General features: G+C 41.4%; 3 protein-coding genes across 3 annotated transcripts in view; all 3 read left to right on the forward strand.

Moving 5' to 3' along the window:
- Nucleotides 1–13,502, forward strand: part of LOC310987529 (uncharacterized protein) — a 300,910-nt gene extending 287,408 nt beyond the window's left edge. The window contains exons 29-32 of the mRNA XM_083973836.1: nt 11,323–11,496; nt 12,226–12,402; nt 12,920–13,093; nt 13,435–13,502. Coding sequence (XP_083829962.1) covers nt 11,323–11,496; nt 12,226–12,402; nt 12,920–13,093; nt 13,435–13,444 — 535 coding nt within the window. The 3' untranslated portion in view covers nt 13,445–13,502. The remainder of the gene's footprint in view (nt 1–11,322; nt 11,497–12,225; nt 12,403–12,919; nt 13,094–13,434) is intronic.
- On the forward strand, nt 1,745–9,677 carry LOC310987253 (uncharacterized protein; the record flags this gene model as incomplete). Its single annotated transcript, XM_083973442.1, has 11 exons — nt 1,745–1,815; nt 2,544–2,652; nt 2,903–3,046; nt 3,494–3,619; nt 3,919–4,038; nt 4,308–4,427; nt 4,931–5,056; nt 5,519–5,638; nt 7,734–7,927; nt 8,186–8,481; nt 9,618–9,677. The coding sequence occupies exons 3-11, from the start codon at nt 2,922–2,924 to the stop codon at nt 9,675–9,677; spliced, it is 1,287 nt and encodes a 428-aa protein (XP_083829568.1). The 5' UTR covers nt 1,745–1,815; nt 2,544–2,652; nt 2,903–2,921.
- A 3,255-nt stretch (nt 13,503–16,757) lies between the features above and the next one.
- Nucleotides 16,758–25,490, forward strand: ciao2a (cytosolic iron-sulfur assembly component 2A). Its single transcript, XM_083973951.1, has 5 exons — nt 16,758–16,970; nt 20,674–20,838; nt 23,157–23,206; nt 23,331–23,376; nt 24,645–25,490. Exons 1-5 carry the CDS (start codon nt 16,859–16,861, stop codon nt 24,743–24,745), a joined length of 474 nt encoding a protein of 157 aa, XP_083830077.1. The 5' UTR covers nt 16,758–16,858; the 3' UTR covers nt 24,746–25,490.
- The last annotated feature ends 228 nt before the right edge of the window (nt 25,491–25,718 follow it).

Genomic DNA, 25,718 nt, shown 5'->3' on the forward strand with positions numbered 1-25,718 from the left:
AGTTTTTTTCCTTATTCACAAAAATAATCTTCATATTTATTCAAATATTTCTGCATAAAACTTCAGTCCAGTCGTCTTTGATGTCCAATCTGTAAACACGAGTCCAGAGGAGGAAGAACAGACGGAGCTGCAGCTCTGAAGGGGCCGACATGCAAAAACAAAACCAGTAAAACCAGTGAACCCAGTCTGACCCAGGTCGATTCACGCAGAATGAAAACTAAAATGAGAGTCTGAGAGGAAAAATTAAAAACAACACCCCCTCAGCTCATCAGAGACATCTCTTTAATGTTGTTATTGCTGCTCTGATACGACCTAATAATAAAATATATAAACTGTAACTCTGTCCTTTAAAATTAAAAAGATATGAATGAAAAAATAAAAAAGTAAAATCAATTAATAAGACGGCTTTACCAAACTGACATATCCCATGATTCAATGTGCCTTAGCCAGGTTGAATCGCTTTAGAAAATAAGAAAATATAACGGACTAAAAATTAATTAAACAGTCCATCTGTGTTTGTGACAACAGAAATAAATAACATGACTCAGTATCTTCTCTGAAAACAAAAGTAATTTGGAAGACAAAGTAAGATGCTGTGTTGGTTTGTTACCATGAAGACTGATCGATGAGTAACCTGATAAGCACATTTCTTCTTGTATCGTTCTTCTGTAAACAGCCTTTATTAAAGCAGAAGTAAGTGATATATTTGTGTTAATATAAGTCTTAAATAGTTATATCTTCTGACAGCAGTCACTTACATAGAGTGTTTGGACCGAAACACGGGTCTGTCAGTCACTCTGCTCTGCTCTGAGCCGAGGAGAAAACTTTTCTCATATCCTACAAGTTTTATCCAATGAGGAGAGAGAACGGCATGCAGGGCTGTGTGTGCAGCCAAGGGATGCGCCTGAATGTGGTGACGTCGGGACGAGGACTATTATGGTGCGTTCAAGGCAACTCGTAACTCGTGTTTTTCCGACCTGTGAAGTTGTACCAGTTCGATCTGGTGCGAGTTCACGGGTCGGAAGTTACGAGTGGCCGTTATAGTGACTTTCACAGGTAAAACAGGTCGGAAAAACACGAGTGGGTTGCCTGGAACGCTACAAAGTCGTAAGTTGTGACTTGAAGCTGTAATTTACGGTTTCAAAAGCCTGCCTCGAACGCAGCATTAGCCAAAACGACCGGATCGCTTACTCCTGCTTTAACCCCTGGTGTGTGTGTGATGTCACAGAGTCACAGACAACGACATGTCGGTTGTTGCCGCTGTCAGTGGTAAAAGACGAAGGGTCTCTCCCAGTGTGGGTTCGCTCTGCTGTCCTGTTTTTCTTGATTGACCTAGGCTATATCCAATCACAAACAAGAAGTGAAGTCCCTACCCTTTATGTGATCTGAAATGTTTCTGCTTTGACCCTCAGGGCCACCATAGATATTTCCTCCCCTCATACAAAGGTAACAAAGGAGGTGTCAGGTGTTACCCTTAAAATCCCCACGTCAAAATTGATGTGTGATGAATTGGAAAGAGAACTTGTAGTGGGGCATCTTTAAATCCCTCAGCAGCTCTTCTACCACAGCTGGATCTCAGCTCACTGTTTATTCATGGTGTCAGAGTTCACCGGTCCATACAGGTGTAATACCAGGAGTTACCCAGCAGGTGGCGCAATTGTACTGTACAAAGTGACTTCCCCTCCATCTGTCACAATGAACTTCAAACTGAACAGTGACTTCCTGTAAACACAGAGCAGAGGGAGGAGGTAAAACTGTTCAGACTCCATGTTAGAGTGAATAGCGAAGGAGGAGAGAAACTGAAGTCTAAGACGAGTGAGTGTCAACACAACATTATTATTAATTGTATTATTGTTGTTTTTAAGTGTCAGAGTGTGAGAGTCAGTCTGTCTCTGTGGACTGTGGAGGGAAGAAGAGTCAGAAGTAGTTAGGGGTGGGAATCAAGAACTACTCTTCAGACCTGGTTCCCACTTGATCAATTCTTTGAGATTATGTGTGTTTGCTTATTGAATATGTTTGTTTGTTGTTGTTTTTTTAAATTTGCATGTTTCTGAACCAAACAACACACACTGTGTTCAGTTCTGAATGAAGCAAACATGGCCTTGAGGCAGAATCCTTCTAAAGTGTGGGGGTAGATTGAGTGATCGGACATCATACCATAACATCGCCTGTTGCACCTACGGCACACACACACCTATAGTGTGTAATCCGTCACATGTGGACACGTGGGCTGCTCTCACATCAAGAGACCATGTCGCCGTTTACTGTGTTGTTAGTTTTGCTTTAGTCTTTAGTTTAGCTTCAGGTGTTTTACAGTTGTTCTACCTGGAGGTGATGTGGCAACACACCCACAGTGACCTGTTACCGGAGAGATTAATGATGTTACGTTATAATTCAATCATCATTATAAATGAGAGTGCTTAGTGTTTGTATCCACATGTCACTGTTTCCGGGACGTCTGTCTGTCTGTCCAACTTGATTCATGTTTCGCCAATACTCACATGAAATCTGGTGCGCACCCTGTGTCTTCTCTTTTCTTTTAGCTCTCTTTGGCTCGCTCACTTGTGATCCGCGTATAGAAAAATACAGATGCGTGAAAACCACAAAATGGAAACACTGGAATAACCACAGCGGGCCCCACAGTCCACAGTGGTATAGTGTTAACCTCTCCAGACAGGTCTTTTTTCCCTCACCCAATGAGAATTCATAAGAGAAATGACAAGGAATCAGATCAATAAGCAATATCGATAATGGAATCAGAATCACAAAATTCTTATCAATATCCGCCCCTAGACATAGTCCATAGGTCAGCACATTTATTGACACAACTTCAAACTCATAGCAAACATTGACTTGAACTCAACGACAATGTGTGTTTGTGTGTTACTGGTTTCCCTCTCAGACTGACTGAAGTCCTGAAGATGAGCGTTAATGTAGAGAAACAGGAGGACAGATCAACGTCTCCAGGATCCATCTGTCGGTCTCTGAAGAGTGACCAGTACAAACCTGAACCTCCAGACTTCAGTCCTGGACCTTTAGACTCACAGTAAGAACATGTGTTTGTGTGTACTCTGTGTGTCCATGTCCACTGTGTGTGTGTACATGTGTCCATGTCATGATCTCTCCTAACATGCCTTAACCTGGACTTAACAACTTACCTGACTTTGCCTAATTGGATTTATTTTGTTTTTAAATCTTTATAGTTAGCTACCTTAGCTTGAATGCTAACCTAACATTTGCTAACCCTGTAGAAGCTGTGTCAAGAGAGATTGCTGTGCTTAAACGTGACTGACCAGTGGGGTTTTGTATTGTTACGTAGGCACCTGTTACACACACACACCCACAACGCAAATAACAGTTACATCAGTGTGTCTGTCCTTAATGTCTGAGTTAAGGCATGTTAAAATAATTATCAGCGTTAATGATATAATGTGTTAATGCAAAAAAAGCACGTTAACTTTGACAGCCCTAATAAAAACATGTTTGTTTGCAGAGGTCAGAACCACAGACTGAGAGCAGAGTCTCCAGGATCCGTCTGTCTGTCCATGAAAAGTGACTGGTCCAAAGAGCTTAATCCAGAATTCAGTTCTGGACCTGGACCTGGACCTTCAGAGACACAGTAAGAGATGGTTTCTGAGCCCCATGAAGCTGTGCTGAGAGATTGCTGTGCTTGAACGTGACTGACCAGTGGGGTTTCATATTGTTACACAGGCGATAAAAGTCTGGTCAAACACTAAGAGAATGTTGGCACTTGTTATACACACACAACGCAAATAACGGTCACATCTGCGTGTCTGTCCTCTGCGTCTGTGTTAACGCACGTTACAATAATTATCGGCAATAATGAAATAATGTGTTAAAAGCAATAAAAACAAGTTAACTTTGACAGCCCTAATAAAAACATGTTTGTGTTTGCAGAGGTCAGAACCACAGACTGAGAGCAGAGTCTCCAGGATCCATCTGTCTGTCCATGAGGAGTGACTGGTCCAAAGAGCTTAATCCAGAATTCAGTTCTGGACCTGGACCTTCAGAGTCACAGTAAGAGATGGTTTCTGCGCCCCATGAAGCTTGATTTGTCTCTTCCCTGAGCTGTAGGGGGACGACTGATGTCCAGGTAGATCCAGATGTTAACCCTGTGCATCCAGATGCTGACCAGTGTCAGTGTATAATCCTTTGTAGAGCAGATGTGAGACTGATGTTCAGCAGCTGGACACTGAGCACATTAATGAATGACTGACAATGCCACTGCGATCAGAGAACTGGTCAGTGATGGATGTGATGTGACTAAAACATGTTTGTGTTTGCAGAGGTCAGAACCACAGACTGAGAGCAGAGTCTCCAGGATCCATCTGTCTGTCCATGAGGAGTGACTGGTCCAAAGAGCTTAATCCAGAATTCAGTTTGGGACCTGGACCTTCAGAGTCACAGTAAGAGACATTTTCTGAGCCCCATGAAGCTGTGCTGAGAGATTAATGTGCTTGAACATGACTGACCAGTTGGTTTCCATATTGTTACACAGGCAATAAAAGTTCAGTCAAATGATGAGAGAGTGTTGGCCTTTGTAACACACACGCACACACACAACGCAGACAACGGTTATATCTGCATGTGTCTGTCTTCTGCGTCCAAGTGTGTCCTCTCTGCGTGTATGTCTGTCTGTTTTGTCCTTCTATTGTTTTGTCTTGATGTGTCTCTTCCCTGGGCTGTGGGGGGACGACTTAAATCAAGGTAGATCCAGATGTTGAACCAGTGCATCCAGATGCTGACCAGTGTCAGTGTATAATCCTTTGTCGAGCTGATGTGAGACGGATGTTCAGCAGCTGGACACTGGACACAGTTGATGATTGACTAAATTCCAACAATGCCTCTGCGATCAGAGAACTGGTCAGTGATTGATGTGATGTGAACAAAAATGTGTTTGTGTTTGCAGAGGTCAGAACCACAGACTGAGAGGAGAGTCTCCAGGATCCATCTGTCTGTCCATGAGGAGTGACTGGTCCAAAGAGCTTAATCCAGAATTCAGTTCTGGACCTCGACCTGGATCTTCAGAGTCACAGTAAGAGACGGTTTCTGAGCCCCATGAAGCTGTGCTGAGAGATTACTGTGCTTGAACATGACTGAACAGTGGGTTTCCATATTGTTACACAGGCAATAAAAGTCCGGTCAAATGATGAGAGTGTCAGCCCTTGTTACACACAACGCAGACAACAGTTATATCTGTGTGTGTGTGTGTCTTCTGTGTCTCCTCTGTGTCACTTTGTTGTTTTGTCTATATGCGTCTTTTCCCTGGGCTGTAGGGGGACAACTGAAGTTAAGGTAGATCCAGATGTTGACCCAGTGCATCCAGATACTGACCAGGATCAGTGTAGGATCCTCTGTAGAGCTGATATGAGATAGATGTTCAGCAGTTGGACACTGGACACAGTTAATGACTGACTGACTTCCCACAATGCCTCTTTGATCAGAGAACTGATCAGTGATTGATGTGATGTGAACAAAAACATGTTTGTGTTTGCAGAGGTCAGAACCACAGACTGAGAGGAGAGTCTCCAGGATCCATCTGTCTGTCCATGAGGAGTGACTGGTCCAAAGAGCTTAATCCAGAATTCAGTTTGGGACCTGGACCTTCAGAGTCATGGTAAGAGACGGTTTCTACTGTAAACTGATCTGAATATGATTCAGTCATTAGACTCATGTGAAGGAAACAGAGAAAAACCAGGAACCAGATCCATCAGACTCTGAAGGTTCACAACAAACTTCAGAGACAGAAACATGCACACACACTCTGTCCATCAGACTGACGAAGCACAGCGTCCTCATGTTACTGTGTCATCGGCCTCAGTCAGTGTGAACATTGGTGCACACCAGCCCCATCTCCACCATCACAGTTTCCATAGATGGATTCAAACACACCCACAATCAGCTTATCTCGTGTCAACACCTGTGTGAGCTCCACCTGTCTGTAGAGCTGTCAGTGGACAGAAGAACAGAGAAGAGACAAAGTGTCTCCATGTTGGAGGAGACACTTTAATGACCCACACGTCTGGGCCTTTAAACTGAAGCCAGAATAGAGATTAAAGCAGCTGATACACAGAGACTTTTATTTTGAAAGGTCAGGAACCAGACAGGAGTGATCAGTTTTTCTTTTTTCCTGTCTGTGAATGTCTGAGCTTTTCCACAACACATAGTGAAGCTCAGGTGGAGCTGCTGAAGCTTCTGTTGTCAGCTTCAGTCTCCTCACACTGGATCAGAGCTCCAACACAGGTTGATTAGAGCCACACAGCAGCGTCTGGATGAGGAGCTCATTAGTTAAAGAGCTGATAGGACTCAGTCCAGAACCAACATCAAACACATGATCAGTGTCTGAAAGAGTCACAGAGAAGTTCAGAGGAAAACACCACTGACAACTTCTGAATCATTTCACAAATTTGGAGTAAAAATCAGACAAAACAATGCAGAACTGAGAAAACTCAAACTAACAGAGTTGGTCTTAGAGTCCAGATTTAAGGGACAATTCCTGGCAAATTCCACCTGGAGCTCGAGTTTTCTAACATTTTAGGTTGAAAAGAATGAATCTGAATCTTATGCAGTAGTTCTGTCTGTCCCGCATCGCCACAGCAATGACGGATCTTAGGCTGTTTAGGCTGTTTACATCTCACAAAACCACTTCTTTTTTTCATAGACAACGTCAGATAGCTATTCAAGCATACACTGAAGGGTTTGTTTACTTAAAGAAAGAGGACATCTGTGTAAACTGAGCAGTAACACAATGTCTTGTCAAGTTGACACACTTAGTATGTTTACAGGTAGAATGAACAATATCCAGACTTACGCCTGAAATCCACTGGATGCGGAACGGCTGCAGATCCGCTCCGGTACGGCGGCGGAGCCGTTACGTATTAATTATAATCACCGTGGCAGCGTCCACCGACTCCGGGTCCGCTGCGTCGTGGGTCCGGAACAGCACCGGCATCCGGCAGCCCTCGCAAAAGATACGCAGAGCTTCTATTTTTGCCGGACGCCGGAGCACGGCGCATCAAGCAGCACAGAGCAGGTCGTGTATGACAGGAAATCGTGGGCAAATTACAAAATAAAACACCCGGTTAATTTTCAAAATAAAATACACCATGTTTACAGCGGAGCATATTTCCTGCTTTACACCTTGAAAACGTTGTAATGGGCAGCGACCGGCCTGAAGTCAGCAGCTCGGAGGTTTTCAGACATAATTTCACCCAGTTTACACCATGGACAAGGAGATAGTGATTGTAAAATCAAGTCAGGTCAGCACCAAGTTGTTTCTCTACTACTCCTCTGGATTACATTAATTGTTTTTGATTTTATGGTTCACTTCATGGAAACTACAACCCGCTTTATCGCAAGATCACGTGTTCCCGCTGTGCGGCGGAGCCGCAACAATCAACATCACGGACGGAACCGGTGTGAGTTGACGGAGTCAGAGTACGCAGCCGTTCCGTAGCGGACCCGTTTCGGAGTCGTTCCGCATCCAGTGGATTTTAGGCGTTACTCTCACTGCTATGAAAACGTTGTGCCTCCGAGTTGATATTATATATTGAGCACTCCAGACTGCCTGTAAACATACTGAGACGTCAACTTGACTCTTGCGCGAGTCAAACATGTCAGCTTTCTTGAAGTAAACAAACCCCTCGGTGTGTGAATAGCTATTAAAGTACGTGGAGCTGTGACATATTGTTGATACAGAAATGTCTTGACAGGAGGAAGAGGAGTGGTGTCTCTGTGGACCAGCAGCTGTCCTGCTGTGGTCTCTGTCAGGACGTCCTGAAGGATCCAGTCTCCATCAGCTGTGGACACTGGTTCTGCAGACAGTGCTTCACCTCAGACTGGGACCAGTCTGGTTCTTCAGGAGCCCCCTCCTGTCCCCAGTGTGGACGAAGACCCAGAATCAGAGGTGGGTTGCAGACAGCCAATCAGAGCAGCTGTGTACTGTGTGTAGTGAGACTGAACATCTGTCTGCTGATGTGGTCATTTGTGAAACCAGGACCTGTTGTTTTCTCCAGAGTCATTGGTCCATCACACAGCACTGACATTTAAGATTATGATTCAAACCTTCTCTTTGTTGTCTGTAGTTTTTCTGTAGCTGATGAAATAATCGAATCAGATTGTCAGACTCTCTGTCTTCAGTCTGTCTCTGTCTCTGCTCTCTCAGCAGATCGTGATCTGCAGGAGGTTTTAGATCAACATAAGATCAGTCTGAGGAGCAGATGTGAACGGGTGACTGAAGGAATTGAGGGAACAGGAAGTGGAACAGGAAGTGGAACCCTCCTCAACAGGATCTACACTGAGCTCTACATCACAGAGGGACAGAGTGAAGAGGTTAATACCCAACATGAGGTGAGACAGCTGGAGACAACGTCCAAGAAGAAGACCCTCCATGACACTCCAATCAAGTGCAATGACATCTTTAAAGACTCACCTGTCCAACAGACAGAGGTCGTCTCTACGGTCTCACCTGTCCAACAGAGAGAGGACGTCTCTACAGTCTCATCTGTCCAACAGAGAGAGGACGTCTCTACTGTCTCAACTGTCCAACAGAGAGACGTCTCTACAGTCTCACCTGTCCAACAGGGACCCATCAGAATGGTTCTGACCAATGGCGTCGCTGGCGTTGGAAAAACCTTCTCGGTGCAGAAGTTCACTCTGGACTGGGCCGAGGGCTTGGAGAACCAAGATGTCAGTCTGCTGGTTCTGCTTTCGTTCAGGGAGCTGAACCTGATCAGAGATCAGCAGTTGAGTCTTCTCAGGCTGCTCCATGTTTTCTATCCAACATTACAGAAGGTCACAGCACAGCATTTGGCTGTCTGTAAACTTCTCTTCATCTTTGATGGCCTGGATGAAAGCCGACTGTCACTGGACTTTAACAACAAGGAGGTTGTGTCTGATGTCACACAGACGTCATCAGTCAACGTGCTGCTGACAAACCTCATCCAGGGAAATCTGCTTCCCTCGGCTCTGGTCTGGATCACCTCCAGACCTGCAGCAGCTAATCAGATCCCTCCTACATGTGTTGACAGGGTAACAGAGGTCCGAGGCTTCACTAACGCCCAGATGGAGGAGTACTTCAGGAAGAGGTCCAGTGATGAAGATCTGTCCAGAAGAATCATCTCACACATCAAGACGTCCAGGAGCCTCCACATCATGTGTCAAGTCCCAGTCTTCTGCTGGATCAGTGCTACAGTTCTGGAGCACATGTTGACCACAGACCAGAGAGGAGAGCTGCCCAAGACCACGACTGACATGTATTCGCATTTCCTGCTGGTCCAGACAGAGAGGAACAAGAACAAATACGGTGAAGGACATGAGACGAGTCCACAGGAGCTGACGGAGGCCGACAGGGAAGTTCTTCTGAAGCTGGGGAGGCTGGCGTTTGAACAGCTGGAGGAAGGAAACATCATGTTCTACCAAGAAGACCTGGAGCAGTGTGGTCTGGATGTCACAGAGGCCTTGGTGAACTCAGGAATCTGTACTGAGATCTTCAAAAGAGAGAGTGTGATCTTCCAGAAAACAGTCTACTGCTTTGTTCATTTGAGTGTTCAGGAGTTTCTGGCTGCAGTCTACCTGTTCCACTGTTTCACTAACAGGAAGACAGAGGTCCTCAAGAAGTTCCTGGGGAAACAACATCGTGCTTTGACCCTGGTTAACTTCCTGCAGAGAGCCATGCAGAAATCCCTCAGCAGTGGAAATGGTCACCTAGACCTGTTTGTTCGCTTCCTTCATGGCCTCTCTCTGGAGTTCAACCAGAGGCTGTTAGGAGGTCTGCTGGGTCCGACAGATGACAGTCCAGAGACCTTCCAGAGAACCATTAGCAACCTGAAGAAGATGAAGAGTGATAAAATCTCTCCTGACAGAAGCATCAACATCTTCCACTGTCTGATGGAGATGAAGGACCAGTCGGTTCATCAGCAGATCCAACAGTTCCTCAAGTCAGAGAAGAGATCAGAGGAACTCTCTGAGATCCAGTGTTCAGCTCTGGCCTACATGCTGCAGATGTCAGAGCAGGTTCTGGACGAGTTCGACCTAGACAAGTACAATGCATCATATCAGGGACAACTGAGACTGATCCCAGCTGTGAGAAACTGCAGCAAGGCTCGGTGAGTCCAGACATGATCAATATAATTATTGATCAGTGGTATAGATTAACACAGATTTCATTTTAATTCAGTTCAATGCAGTTTACTGCCACTTCCATTAAAACATCATCAAACATTGGAGTGAGAGGCCGTTCTCCCAATGTCACGTTGTTTGCTTGACACATTTAAAAGCAGACACATTTAGGACAGGACAAAAATTCGGAAAAAAAAACACAAATGTGTAACCCAGCTCAATGGGTGTAACCAGGTGAGCTAAACAGCGACCTAATAACCCCGCTCTCTGAAACAGGGTCGTTTTCAATGGATTTGTATCAGCCATTTCTGGAAACAATATTTACAGAAAACGTATTAAGAACAACAACAAAAAAGCTCTGTTTCCGTGTTGCCTTAGTTGTAGTCCAGCAGGACCTTCAACACAGTGGCTGCTCAGCTTGAACCAGTATTATCCAGGATTGGAGACCAGGTTCCAGGGTTATTCCTGGATAGAGAATATGGTGGCAGCTGCCACTGCTAAATTTGTTATCGCCATGAGCTCACGGTTCACTGTTTTTTTATGCATTTATTTTGAAAGGACAGCTAGAGATACACAGGGACAGGGAGAGAGAGAGTGAGAGCATTAATATTCCTCCTCATTGATCACCCACACACAGAATGATGAGGATAATTGTTTCCTCACATCACATTGTTCATCACAAGTTGCGTTCTGTCATCAGATGCATCAACTGTGTTTTACTGCAGCTTTAATCTGATTTGATTCTTGAAGTAAACAAACCCCTCGGTACTTCAATTTTTTTTTTTTTTCTCTTCCCAGACTTGTTAGTCATAAACTCTCGGAGAGTCACTGTGAAGTTGTGGCCTCAGCTCTTAAGTCAAACCCCTCCCATCTGACACAACTGGACCTTAGCTCCAATGACCTGAGTGATTCATCAGTGAAGGTTCTGTGTGATGGACTGGAGAGTCCAAACTGTAGACTGGAGACTCTGAGGTGAGTTCACTGGCTGGACCTGTTGGACTCTTACCTGTGTTCAGTTCAAATTGTGACATTCATAGGGTTTTCTTCAGAGGAGGGATGTAATGAAGTACAAAAACTTTGTCACTGTACTTAAGTAGGTATGTTAACAGAATAGCTGGATCAGCCACTGTCTGAATGCTGCTCTGAATGCTGTCAACAAGGAACTTTGTTTGTTTCATTCAGATTGTGGAGCTGCAGGTTGTCAGAGATCAGCTGTTCTTCTCTGGTCTCAGCTCTGAAGTCCAACCCCTCCCACCTGAGGCACCTGAACCTGGGTGGAAACAACCTGCAGGATTCAGTTGTAAAGGATTTGAGTGGTTTTCTGGAGAGTCCAGAATGTAGACTGGAGACTCTGAGGTCAGACTCTGTTTTATTTCTGTGCTCAGATGAATGTGATGAGAAAGTTGTGTTGACACTGATATGCAGACATAAGGTTGACATTATACTGATCTACACATGGCGACATCTGTTTTCTTCTTCATTGCTTTAGTCCAGTCACTGTTTGTCTCCATGTTTCACCTCCACTACAAAAAAACATGTAATTTGTTAAATAATAACTAATCAATAATCAATAGCTGGCGGCTCCTCCCCTTCAAAAATTTGGAAAAAAATCGGATCTGAATGTGATTCAGAACCACATTATGGAAGTGGTGTTTTATTGATCTCCCTACTCGTCCTATGTGCTGCACTTTGGTCGACTGCTGTCGTTTTAAATGTGCTATACAAATAAACGTTGACTTGGTCTAAATTTGATTTGGTTCACATGGCTTCGAAAAAATCGGACCTGGTCACTTGACCCCCCAAAAAACGGATTTGGGCCACTTTTGCCTGCAGTCTGAATGTAGCCATAGATGGAACCACAGGTGGAGCTGACAGGTGAAAAGGCACAGTCACTGTCTCTGAGCAGAAGTAGCTTCTCATGAATATTAATGAGCTGTTTTCTCTTTCTGTTGCTTCAGCTGTTGGACTTTGATTTTCTAAACTTGTTCTTTCTGAAGCTTCTTCAGCTCTGAACAGATGATGAGACGCTGAACGCTGTCAACAAGGAGCTTTGTCCTCAACTCACTGCTTTTATTCTTCATTCAGATTGGACTTCTGCAGTTTGCCAGAGATCAGCTGTTCTTCTCTGGGCTTAGCTCTGAAGTCCAACCCCTCCCACCTGAGAGAACTGGAGCTGAGTGGAAACTACAAGCTGCAGGATTCAGCAGTGAAGGATCTGAGTGGTTTTCTGGAGAGTCCAGACTGTACACTGGAGACTCTGAGGTCAGTTCACTTACTGTTACTGTTGTAGATCTTAGATCTTTGATCCACAACTGAACCTGATTGATCTTCACTCAGAACTTGAATCATTGACTTTGATGTCATGAATGAAGGACGTTTGAAATAGTTGTCTCATGTTTCCAGTTGTTCTTCTTTCACACTGACAATGACTCTTCACTTTCAGCTCATTTCACTCAGCCCTCATCTGTATTCAATAATCTGATCACTTCAACTGTGTGCGTGTCTGTAGTCCTGGATCAGGACTGGGCCTTTAACCTTTAATCCAGTTCAGTCCTGAATCACAGAGCTGTAGTCAGTGTGTAGTCCAACAGGTGAAATCAGATATTGATTGATCATTGACAGACTGAGTTGATCAATCTGTACACATGGATGAAGTATGTAGAAGGCCACATCATGATGATCCACAACGACACAAGGACAAAGTTCCTCTGTTCATTTACATGCTGATCACTGATCAGGACACATCTGATCAATCATTTGATCTTCTTTCATTCTTCAGTTTGCGTGGCTGCAGTTTGTCAGAGGTCAGCTGTTCTTCTCTGGTCTCAATTTTGAAGTCCAACCCCTCCCACCTGAGACACCTGGACCTGAGCGACAACAAGCTGAGCTCTTCAGATCTGCAGCAGCTTCATGATCTTGTTAAGAGTCCAGACTTTCGATTGGAGAATCTGAGGTGAGTCTGATCTGTTTCCACATCTGATGACTGTGGGAATGAAATAAAAATGTAAAGCGCAGTAGGTGAACATGTCCTGTGATTTTCAGCCTCAAGAGGACAATATCTGGCAGTATTCTTCATTATCTGGATGCACACATCCCTAAACAACCACAAGCTAAATGTAAAAACTAATGGCTAAATAAGATTGAAGACCATTGAGTAATTGTACGCTTAATAATCCAATTATTTGATCAAATGTTTCAATAATCGATAGATTAATCAACCATCTAAATACACACATACACACAGCATCACTGACTCATCACCTCCCTGAAACGTTACCTTCTTCTTATCTACAGGACACCATGAAAGAGAGAGAGAGGTGTGTGCATGCATGTGTCAGAAGTGCAGACTCTTAAACTGACCCAAACGAATATAACACCACAGACTGTGCTTTTCTTACCTTTTAGTACAAAGAAAAGAATAACAGGTGAGCTTCATTCCACGTGAGTAATTCCTGACCGCCCCTGACTAACTTCCTCTGCACCAGTATGACAGTGTCTGCTACCATTACATCCAGATCAAACAAATGCTAAATGTGCAGTTCACTTACTATTCAAACCAAAATTGTATCTCTTTGATGCCTGTTTATAACATAGTTTGCATAGTTGACATTAGCGATAAACTCGTCGTAAACATATTTGGTGCTTGTGTGCTTTTCTTACCTGTTAGTACAAAGAAAGAGAATAACAGGTGAGCATCATTCCACGTCAGTAATTCCCGACGTTCCTCTTTCCTGACCAAATAGGAACATTAATACATCAAATTGACTGCTTGGCAGCAGCAGTAGATTTGTGCTGGTTTAATAATGCCCTCTATTGACATATTGGCTGGTGTGAAAACAGCACAGAGCAGTGGTAAAATGTCCTCTCACAGTGGTCCAGGATAATTACTGATTATTATTATATTACTGTTTTTACTTAATGTTTCAGATGTTCATGTTTTCATTTTGTTGTGTGAGGTTCTCATTGTGATTTACTCTAACAGGGTTGAGCACTTACCGTGATTTGTAGTCTGTAAAGCAAAGTTTAGAGACTTGTTAATAAAACTAATTGGCTTAAATGTTTCATGTGTTGTTCAGATTGTCCTGAGACTGACGCTAACTTTCCCAATGTAATTGCTGTGTTGTATGTTGTGTCACAGGTACTATATTGTGCATTTTTATATTACTTCATCATGTATTTATTGCATATTTTGCCTGTGTGAGCTGACCTTTTTACCCGTTCAGTTAGATGGCTCACATTTATTTATCTAATGAATTTAGCTTGATTTGTTATACTTACCTCATGTTTAATGTTGAATGTGTTCTTAAGATCAATTTCATGTCATATAATGGATTATGTGGGGGGTTTCACGTTTTGTACAGTAACAATACAGTAGCCTATATGATGCAATTTTTTTCCAATTTCATAAGAACAAATTTGGGAGACTGATGGTGACTTTCCCATGTGATTGCTGTATTGTTGTGTTATAGGGTAATATATTGTTGTTTTTTATATTACTTCATCACTTTTTTATTGCATATTTTGCTTGTGTGAGCTGATCTTCTTACCTGTTCAGTTAAATGGCTCACATTTGTTTTAATTGAATTTTTATACTTACCTCATGGTAAATCTTGAATGCGTTCTCAAGAGCCATTTCATGTCATATAATGGATTATGTGGGGGTGTTCACTTATGTAATATCAATATACACTACACTTGGATGTTATTTCTTTATCTATTTCATATGAACAGATTTGGGTATTTTATTGAGGATCTCAGTGTGATTGTCCTGGGACTGATGCAAACTTTCTCATGCCATTGCTGTCATATGCTGTATTACAGAAGAGAGCTGTGTAATAAAACCCTCATAATCCACCTGCCCGCCGTCTGTGGTCTGTAAAAGCAACAGTAGTGTAGAGCTGCATTTCACAGATAAGGGTGACCTGTCACACATATATAGCACTTGTGTGCGTTTCTTACCTGTAAGTACAAAGAGCATCACTTCACGTGAGTAATTCCCGACCACCCCTCCTTCCTGGCCAGGGTGATTTCCTCTGCGCTAGGATGATGGTGTCAGTTGCTCACATTGTGATTGATGCTGCCGGTGCACACAGAGAAATATATGCTTAATGGGTAGGGAAAAGGAGACTATATAGTTTTATGTTAATAATGTTTATTTTATGTTACCCATCGTATTCAGACCATACCACCATGCACTTACCGGTATATTGGTTATATTTATATTTATCAAGTAGAATACATTGTGTAAGAAGCTCGTGTGTGATTAGCAATTGAGCGAATTGCTAATTTCTTAAGCTTCACCAAACCAACCTCACAGATGTTGTAGAGTAATGTAAATGAGTGATGAACAGGAATCACGGCAGCAACTTTAGCTCATAAATCACCATTACTACAGAGAGTCAGCTTTGCTAAAGTTAGTTAACTTTAATTACCAGTATCTAATGTCACATAACACCTAAACCCACTAAAGTAATATAAAAACAACAATATAATGCAACAGAAATTGTGTGGGATGTAAATGAGCCTTTACATTTAATATGGGAATAAAATTTAACACTCACCATCTTAATTGTCCTGTGACTTCAAGGGGGATGTGTTATCAGGATCACGTGATAGCTGGAACTTCCAACTCTGACGCTGATTGGCTGAGATGAACCACGCTGATCTCACAATAGAATTGAAAATAGGGCGTTATCTTTTAAAATAATCATACAGAGGTTTTTAGTGATTATTAAATGTCTAATGTTTTTAAGCTTTTCCGTCTTTCATACCATGTAGTGTTGGAAAGGTATTGGCAGATTTATATTTTAAATTCCTGAATCCTTCCAAAAGTCCAACTTCTACCCCGAACAAGTTAACAAAACAGCATTTATAAAAAGGGTGACAAACATTTTACACTTCCTGCTCACAGAAAGTAGCTACAGTTCACTTAAACATCTTTAGATTTAGAGATACCCTGATTAACAGGGTAAATTAAATGTATAGTCTCAACTGAAACTCCTTATGTGACACAGTATACTGCTTGATGTCCACACTGAGTTTCACTTTATGTTTATAAATCTTGAGTTCCTAATGGTTTAGCTGATGGAGTTGTAATTTCTTGGCAGAGTCTCCTTATAAGCAAGTAAGTAAGTAAGTAAGTAAGTAAGTACGTTATTTATTTCTATAGGATGAGTTTACCACAAGTAGTGTGTCTACTTGTTCTGTTATTGGTCAGTGAAGCCTAAACATTAACTTTATATTTTTTAAAAAATGTGAATTTAAAACATTATAGTTATTATTATTATAGTGCATTTATTCAGTATTTATCAGTAATACAGTGAAAATTAGAGGAAATGTGAAAATTTACTTTGCAAGTCAATTTCGGTGTGCAATTTCGGTGTGCGCTCCTAAAATTTTAAGTTAGGGGCCACTGTGCTCCTAGTCAAAAAAGTTAGTCTGGAGCCCTGAAAATATATAAAAATCAGCTTGATCGCACTATATTGTGTCAGATAGATAGGTCATCGACTTATTTTCCCTGAAACTACAACAGGAAGTAAAAGCAACCCAGACGGCGCTGATCGGCTGCGTGATGACGTCAGGTAGTCGTTGACGTACAGATCGAGATCTACGGAAGCCGCGCCGGTCGCAGCCGCTCAGTTCCGTGTTGTTTTCCTGTCAAAGTCACTCGTTTCGTCTCGCTGGCCCGTCTAATAAATAATATGGCGTTTTCTCAAAAATGGCGCTAGCGTTCAGCCTCATCTCTAAGATCTTACAGCTGTCCGGACTAGGGAACAACAGGAATGAGCTGAGGAGCAGGAAGATGGAGGAGAAAGCGCTGGAAGTGTACGGTGAGTCCCCCGGCCGGGTAGGACGCTGCACAGGCCCGCGGTGCCGCCGAGCTGCTGTCGGCCGAGTCACGGAACCACTCCGGTGTTTAAACTTAATTAATGAGAGAATTACCGACACAACCCAACAGGTCACCGACCCGGTTTGTAGAAGACAGTGGATCAAATAACATTAAACACTTAGTTAGCAAAGTTCCGTGTTTATTGTGAAGCTAAAACTATGTGAAGACCGGTTAAATATCTGTTCACAAACGGCCTCAAATAAAACAATATAAGTCCGTGTGTCGGTGAATAAATACACAGCCGAAGTGTTAAACATATAATAATAGTGTCGTGTAACATAAACAAGTCCATGTAGTTTAAACTACAAGTTGGCGCAAGTGAAATGAAACAGAAATATGTGATTTAGTGAACGGAGTTTGGTTTGACTGTAGTGAAACTCACCGTTGTTAGTATACATGTTGTTCTCAACGGGCTGAAGAGGTCGTGCAGTTTTTATTATTATTTTTTATTTTTAATATGGTGTAACTGTTGTTGTACATTATAGCTAGTTATTGCTGTAGGTCATACGTGACCTCCTCCATTGAGTTTGGTGGGGTCGTCATGAACGTCACATCTCGTCATACAGTCACATGAACGCATCATACTGGGATTTAAACCACGTCTGAATCAAGGTGTTTGTGAAACTGTATTTTTTTTTTTTTTTTTTACCTTTAAGTTACACACACGGTCCTCCTAAACAACTTACCGTACTAACGTTTGCTGCCCAGCTCCTGAAATGCACGACCGATTTACCGTAATTTGACAATGAATAAAAGAAGCTTTCATTCATAAACACCATCACGTTTCACATTCTCAAGTTTCACATTGACATTACATCATAAAGTATCGGTCGCTTACATTTATCAAACACATGACTTTGTACACTGTCTTGTATTAATTTAGCTTGACTTCCTGTGTGTGTTTAACGTAAAATAGATTGAATGTTAATGTTATACACTATGACTAACGGCTAAATCCAGAGCAGCAGAGCTCCATTAGCAATATAACCACTTTAAAAATATACTTATAGTAAGTTATCTTGGCTGTTGAGTTAACAGTAAAGTAACACAGAGAGAAGGAGATGTGTATTTCACTCACCATGTTTGTAGAGGGAGGTCGGTCTACTCATAGATCGTTTATATATCTATGGGTCTACTCTCCTGTCTGTTACTGTAAACAGCCGTTGGCGGTTAGCAGCTAGCAGCTAGCAGTTAGCAGCTAGCCACTCCGACGTAACGTTAATTCTCCTCGTTGAAAGTCCGAATCTCTTCTTGTTATTTTTTTCTCAGCTGTAGTTTTGGTGTCGGCTGCCGTCAGGTTTGATTCCAAGTTGCTGCTGTAGCGGACGTTCAGTAAAAATAAAAATAAATATACTAATAACTCACTTTTGTTTATGTTATCTATCTCCCGCTCAGACGGTTTGATTTCAGTGACGTCGATAACATGCTGCAATTTGATTGGCTGGCTTCCCGTGGCATGATGCTGCGTTCAAGACGACTCGGAATTCGGAATTTCCCGAGTTTAATTTCTGTTTTCAAAGCGTTCGAGACAGCAGCATGCCAGGCCATAATATTACCCACAATAACATGGCGGACTGGGACAAACTTTGCATTCAGAGTGCTTCAGAAAAAGAAGCATTTTAAAATAACGAAACCATCAGACCAATTTAGTTTCCAATATCAAATTGTATTGTTTGTTTTTAAAGGGATAGTAGCATTTTTTTTAAAGTGGGGTTGTATGATCTACAAATAGCCCCTAAGTACTTTAATTGCAGTAGAAGACTCTCTGCACTCCTCCCGTTAGCAACGCCAGCCCATAATAGCCCTGCCCAGAGATTTACAACATACATTGTTGTGAACAGACCCAAAGAAACGGCCTATTTTCACGGCCTAAAAGAGGTTTTACCTGAAAAAAAATACACAGTTCCATTGTTCGCTATAATATAATTTTTTCCAGCCCCTCAAAGTGCAGAAAAAACCATGGGGGCAGTTGTCGGTCTGAGAAGTGAAGCTCACTTCCGCGTTCAAAAAGCTGCAATCCCCTCGGCTGTCGCTGGGGGCTGGCTCCAGAAGGGAGCAACTCCAATTGAGCCCCATGTTAAAATAGCCGATTTTACAGCTTAAAAAACATATTTACAGCCTGGTACATTTCATTTTTTTGGTCTCAACCGATAGTTTCTACCCCCGCACACACTCTGAGGGGGGTGGATTTTTTTTAAACTCTACCGTTTTACTGTTATTAGGTTTAAAGTTCTGGCCAATTAAGGCGCAGAACCGTTGAGTGACAGGTCCGGCGACCGCTGCTACGAGGCCAGTGGGCGGGCCCTCGGCCGGCCAACGGCCGCACCGCTCCAAATATGGCAAGTAGAATCCAACATGGCGCGGCTCAAACCCCCGTAGTAGCGGCACAAAACAGACTCCTCCAAACCAATGGGTGACGTCACGGACGCTACGTCCATTCTTTTTACAGTCTATGGAAAAAACACAGTTTTTATTTGGACCTAACCAACTCGCGTATTCCTCCGCCCAGGGTTAGCGCCCGCCGATCAGCAATTGGACAACTTAGGTTGTTTTTAAATGTGCTGTAGGGTATAAATAAAATTTGAGTTGAGATCATTTAAAATCAAAGAGAAATAACAACAATAATTTACTGTGTTCTACAACATCAGTAGGTAATCTGTAAGTGTAAATGAATATTGTACATTTCATAATGTTTTAATGTATTTTGGCTTTTGAAAAAATGCATTTTAATAGATGTTTTACCATTGACGGTGTGGTTCTGCTTAGGTGCAGATTGTTGTGTGACGTCAGACAACTGATTCTCAGAGGAGTCAGGGTAGATTTGTTTTTCTCCGGCTTTACTGAGTGGAAGCTCTGACATGAGGCCGCGTTCCATTTTCACTTTTTCCTTGTAGGAGATTGGAAAATCTTGAGTTCCAAGTTTATTTTGAACACAACATTATAAATGATTTGATTTCAGTGACATCGAAAACTTGAAAATAACGAGTTCCGTATTGTGAAAAATAAATTGAAAGTCGTTCAGTTCGGCGTCAAAGTCGGAAATTACCTACAGGTCGGAAATTCGGTGACGGCAACGAATCATGGCGGCCCTCATTGTTAATGGTTTTCATCCAGCTTCTTCCGCTTCCAAAATAAGCACTCATTATACATTAGGGGTGGGAGAAAAAATCGATTCACATAAATATCGCGATATCTTTTTTGACGATTTTTAAATCGATTTTTTTTTTCAAAAAAAATGTTTTGTTGAATTTTTTTGAATTTTTTTAATATTGTGCAATGTGCATTTGTTCGCCTTTTTTACATACAGAGAGTCCAGGTTTTGAAAAGGGTTTAAGTTCACTTTATAATGGAGTATGTTAATTTATAGGCTCCTACAGTGCTTGGGTGCAGATAAATGTTAAAAATGCTAAAGACTAAAAATCGAGAGAATCTGCAATATCGTGGAATCGCAATTTAAATCGAATCGCCATCCAAAAAATCGTAGAAGAATCGAATCGGGAGAAAAGCATATCGTCCCAGCCCTATTATACATAGGCCTATATTCAACTCAACAATCAGCCACACTATTCTGAACTTCTTTTGGGCATCCATGTTTTTTCTCCTCCAAGCTAAACTATGGTCTCTCCTCTCCTCTCCACCATCAGATGTGATCCGGTCGATCCGGGACCCGGAGAAGCCGAACACCCTGGAGGAGCTGGAGGTGGTGACGGAGAAGTGTGTGGAGGTCCAGGAGCTGGGGGAGGACGAGTACCTCATCATCATCAAGTTCTCTCCCACCGTCCCTCACTGCTCGCTGGCCACGCTGATCGGTCAGTCTCACACACACACACACACACACACACACACACACACACACACACACACACACACACACACACACACACACACACACTGATCGCAGCTTAAAGTCCATAATCCTCATTATTAAACATTGTTAAAGCTGATTGTTTTGTTTTTTTTGCCAATTAAAAAGGGTTTAGATGTTTGTTTATCTGGGTTCAGAGGTCGTCCACCACCGACCTCATTTAGTCACAGTGAGACGTTCAAGTACGACTTGATAAACAGAGTGAATTTAACCCTTTACCTGCTCTGACTGATGCTCTGCTGCTGAACTAAACACAGGGTTTATAGATTTAAAGACAAATGCAAATATTATGCATATCCGGTTGCTTGTCCGCTGTGTCTCTAACCCTCCTCTCCTCCATGTGCATTTGTTTCCAACGAAGCCGGTGAGAAATCACTCCATGGAGCGGTGGATAAGTAAGGGGTGATGTATAGTTCGGAGGTTGTTATGGAGAAATAAACCATTTATTTCTCCATAACAACCGACCAACTATACATTATCCCACTTATTACACAGTTTACGAGTGAAATAATTAATTTGAAACATAATGCTGATCAAAATACGACTTTCATTGATTTAAAATTACATCATGGAGCGAATCTGCATGACTGGTCACATCCGCTGTTTTGCTGAGAGAGAAAATAACCATAACCATGACCCGGTAGTCGGCCCGCCACTCTGTTATATCTATCGCTCTGCCATACACGTGTTAGGATGTGTGTATTTTGTGTAGTCTTTTCTGTCATAAACAAGAGATTAACTTTACTGAACAGACCGCAGAACGCAGCGATGGACCAATCAGAGGGCAGCATTCAATAGAGCCGTGTAATAAGGTTATTTATCATCTACCATGTTACCATGTGTATATCTGTGTAGTCTTATCTGTCATCAACAAGAGATTACGGGTTACGGGTTAGCGCGTTATGGTTTTCAGCCAAGAGACGCTCCATTCTCCCTCATTAAACCATTATCTAATACTCCAAAAGCGGTTTAATTAAGGTAAAAACGTAGCCTAGTTAAGCAGAGTTCCTCTTTAAAGTTTGACAGCTTCAGAGACGCTGAGATTAAAAAGTTTAGTGAGTCTTTTCTTTACACCAACAAACTCTGTGACCTGATTAAAGTAGAAAAAGAAGAAGCCGGAGTTGATCATTATCTCCACAGCCTGTAACTGAAAGTTCGACCTTTGACCTCAGAGCTGCTGTTGGTGGTTGGGGAGCGGTGTAATCTGTCGTCTGCAGCCGTGTGTGTGTGTGTGTGTGTGTCTGTGTGTTTACACTGCAGAAACTTTTGGCAGGAGAACAGTTTTTCCTCTGGGAAACAAAACAAACACAAAGAAAAGAAAAAAATAAAGTAGAGGAATTAAAAGTAAAGCCTGTGTGTGTGTGTAATATTTTCCTCTGTGGTTTGACTGTTGACGTCACATTAAGGAGGTTTTGGCCTATTGTTCTTCCTTAACATGTCGTCTTTCAGAAAAGTCGAAAGAAACGGTAGAAAATCCACTTTAAGGTTTTTATTTTACTTCATTTTGTCTCTTTTGTCAGTAGATTTCTACTAAATTCACCAAAAGTTAGTCTGACCCATGTCATGTCAGGTGTCGTTGTAAAGCTCTCTCTCTCATGAACAATGATGTGGCTCCAAAAATTGTTATTGCCTTTGTACCTGTAACCAGTCGTAAAAGTGGGATTTACATTATCAATCTCTGTAGTTTTACAGTCCAAGTCTTTAAAGGCCGTTTCCTCAGAAAGAGTTTTTCAGACTCAGACTCTGAGCTAGAAATCTCCACTTCAGCAGCACTTACAGACACCAAACCTTCCACTTTGATCCCTTTCTATATTCTGAAGGTTTTTGCAGAGGGGATTGTTGATATATCATTCACAGCCTCATTTATACAACATTTTATTACTAAAAACATGGAGAAATTAGATGTTTTTCAGGGCTGGTGACAGTATTTTCTCATTTACAGAGTGATAAAAAGAGATATCCACAATCCTCCTCTGTAAAAACTAAAGACTCTAATATGTCAACAAAATAAAACAAAGTAGCTTTATCCATTGTTCAGATTTCTGTTCTGGAAATATATGCAAATTAGCGCATATTTCATTAGATATTGCCTCATTTACATGTTTAAACATAAAAATTGACAAAACTTGTAATACAAAAAATATTTGTCTTAATGTGAGTGATAAACTTGGGAAGTTTCATGGTGATATCTGTTTTTTTTTCCCTATTCACCTGTAGTGACTCCCCTTATTCCTTTGACGACATTATGTTGTGTGTGTGCAGGTCTGTGCTTACAGGTGAAGCTGCAAAGGTGTTTGCCGTTTAAACACAAGGTGAGTTCACTGCACTTTGTAGATCACACATTTACACTCACTCTTCTCTTTCTCCTGTTTCTACTTCTCTCGTGTCGTTTCTGCTTTTTAACGTCTTTGATTTTTCTTTTTTTTCTCTCCTCAGCTGGATATTTACATTTCAGAAGGAACCCACTCCACAGAGGAGGACAGTGAGTATCTGCTCATCTCAGTCATAAACGTCCACGTTTAAACAAACAGCTGCACAAGGATCATTCAGTTCTTTATATAAACATTAAGCATTAGTCATATTCTGAACACAATATACTGTAGTTATATGGTTTGAATGTCTAGAAAGTAAACTTAGAGCTGAAGAAACGTGAACATGTTGGAACTTTCATAAAAAAATAACTTTCATCTTTGTGTTTTTATAGAAATTAACCAGTTTTTTAAACTAAACAATCAGACCTCTCTCTAGGAACTTCAGCTACACGAGCTGTATCAATTTCAGATAATTTTCTTTATGTAACATGTCAAGAGTAAAAACAAAACAAACGAAATAACAAAAATAAAAACAATGAATAAATGTATATTACAGTGATAATCATCATATCTAAAGAAGGTGTCTGTTATGTTCAATTGAAGGTCAAATAAATAAATGAAATGATTAAAAAAGTAAAGATGAATTAATATATAAAATACAATAAATAAATAAAATAATCATATATCTAAAAAAGTAAAATATAATAGGGGCAGGAAAAGAGCAACAAATATAATGGAGTACACACAAATCATAAATCAGATATTAAAGCAGAAGTAAGTGATATATTTGTGTTAATATAAGTCTTAAATAGTTGTATCTTCCGACAGCAATCACTTACATAGAGTGTTTGGTCTGAAACACGGGTCTGTCAGTCACTCTGCTCTGCTCTGAGCCGAAGAGAAAACATTTATCGTATCCTACAGTTTTTATCCAATGAGGAGAGAGAACGGCATGCAGGGCTGTGTGTGCAGCCAAGGGACGCCGTGAATGTGGCGACGTAGGGACGAGGACTGTTATGGTGCGTTCAAGGAAACTCGTTTTTTTCCGACCTGTGACGTCGTACCAGTTCGATCTGGTACATAGACTGTACAAAAAGACGTACTGGTACGATTTCACGGGTCAGAAGTTACGAGTGGCCGTTATAGTGACTTTCACCGGTAAAACAGGTCGGAAAAACACGAGTGGGTTGCCTGGAACGCTACAAAGTCGTAAGTTGTGACTTGAAGCTGTAATTTATGATTTCAAAAGCCTGCCTGGAACGCAGCATTAGCGAAAACGACCGGATCACTCACTTCTGCTTTAACAAACTTTTCAATGAATCACGAGCAGAAAAAGTTTTGTCGACCTCATCTCTAATTAACATGTAATTCAGTTACTTTTTGGTTGAAGTAACTTGTAACTGTAACTGACGACGTGTTTGTTTGCTTGTGTGTCCAGTCAACAAACAGATCAACGATAAGGAGCGAGTGGCCGCCGCCATGGAGAACCCCAACCTGAGAGAGATCGTGGAGCAGTGCGTCACCGAGCCGGACGACTGAGCCGGAGGAAGCCCCGCCCACATCCCAAATGAAACCACGCCCACATCGCCATTAGGCCACGCCCACATCCCCATGAAGCCACGCCCTAGAGTCACTGTGTGTGTGTGTATATGAGTGTGTGTGTAGAGGACTGTGACGGCGGCGGCGGCTCTGGGACTTAGTTTGTCTGATCACTGTGAACGCACTGCAAAAACTCAAAATCTTTCCAAGAATATTTGTCTTATTTCTTGTGAAAATGTCTCATTTCTAGTCAAAACTAATCTCTTTACACTTAAAATAAAATTCATCACCTAAAAATTAACTTGTTTTTAGATCATTTTCACTTGTTTCAAACTAATTTTCACTTGAAATAAGTAGAAAAATCTGCCAGTAATGCAAAGTTTTTTTTTGTGCTTGTATCAGATTTTTCTACTTATTCCAAGTGAAAATATTTAGTATTTAGTTAGTTAGTTATAGTTTATTTCGGACATGTTAAAAGAAATAAAACACAATACAGAAATGGACAGACATAACATATAAAAACTTTGCAAAGACAACATATGAACAAAATAAAATAAAATAATTGAAAATAAAGATAATTTGATTTTTGTTTTTTTCATATCCGAAAAGGAGTGGGAAGAAGTAAAACTTATTTACTCCCAACCCTTATTCATAAATTATCTATCAAGTTATCTAGTCATTATAGTCGATACAATAAACTAATTTATGACTTGTTTAACTGGATTTATTCTAATATATTATTACATTTATATATAGATTTATTCTAACATATGATTACTAATCTTTATCTCTCTATATTGTCATATACATATAAAAACATTTACAAACATACAAAATCTGCTTGAAAGAAGTAAAAAGTGTCTAAAAACAAGCTACTTTTTAATGTGATGAGTCTTATTTTAGGTATGATGAGATTTGTTTTGACTAGAAATGACATTTTGACTAGAAATAAGACAAATATTCTCGATAAGAT

Source organism: Trachurus trachurus, assembly GCF_905171665.1.
Source record: "Trachurus trachurus genome assembly, chromosome: 6".
Taxonomy (NCBI): domain Eukaryota; kingdom Metazoa; phylum Chordata; class Actinopteri; order Carangiformes; family Carangidae; genus Trachurus; species Trachurus trachurus.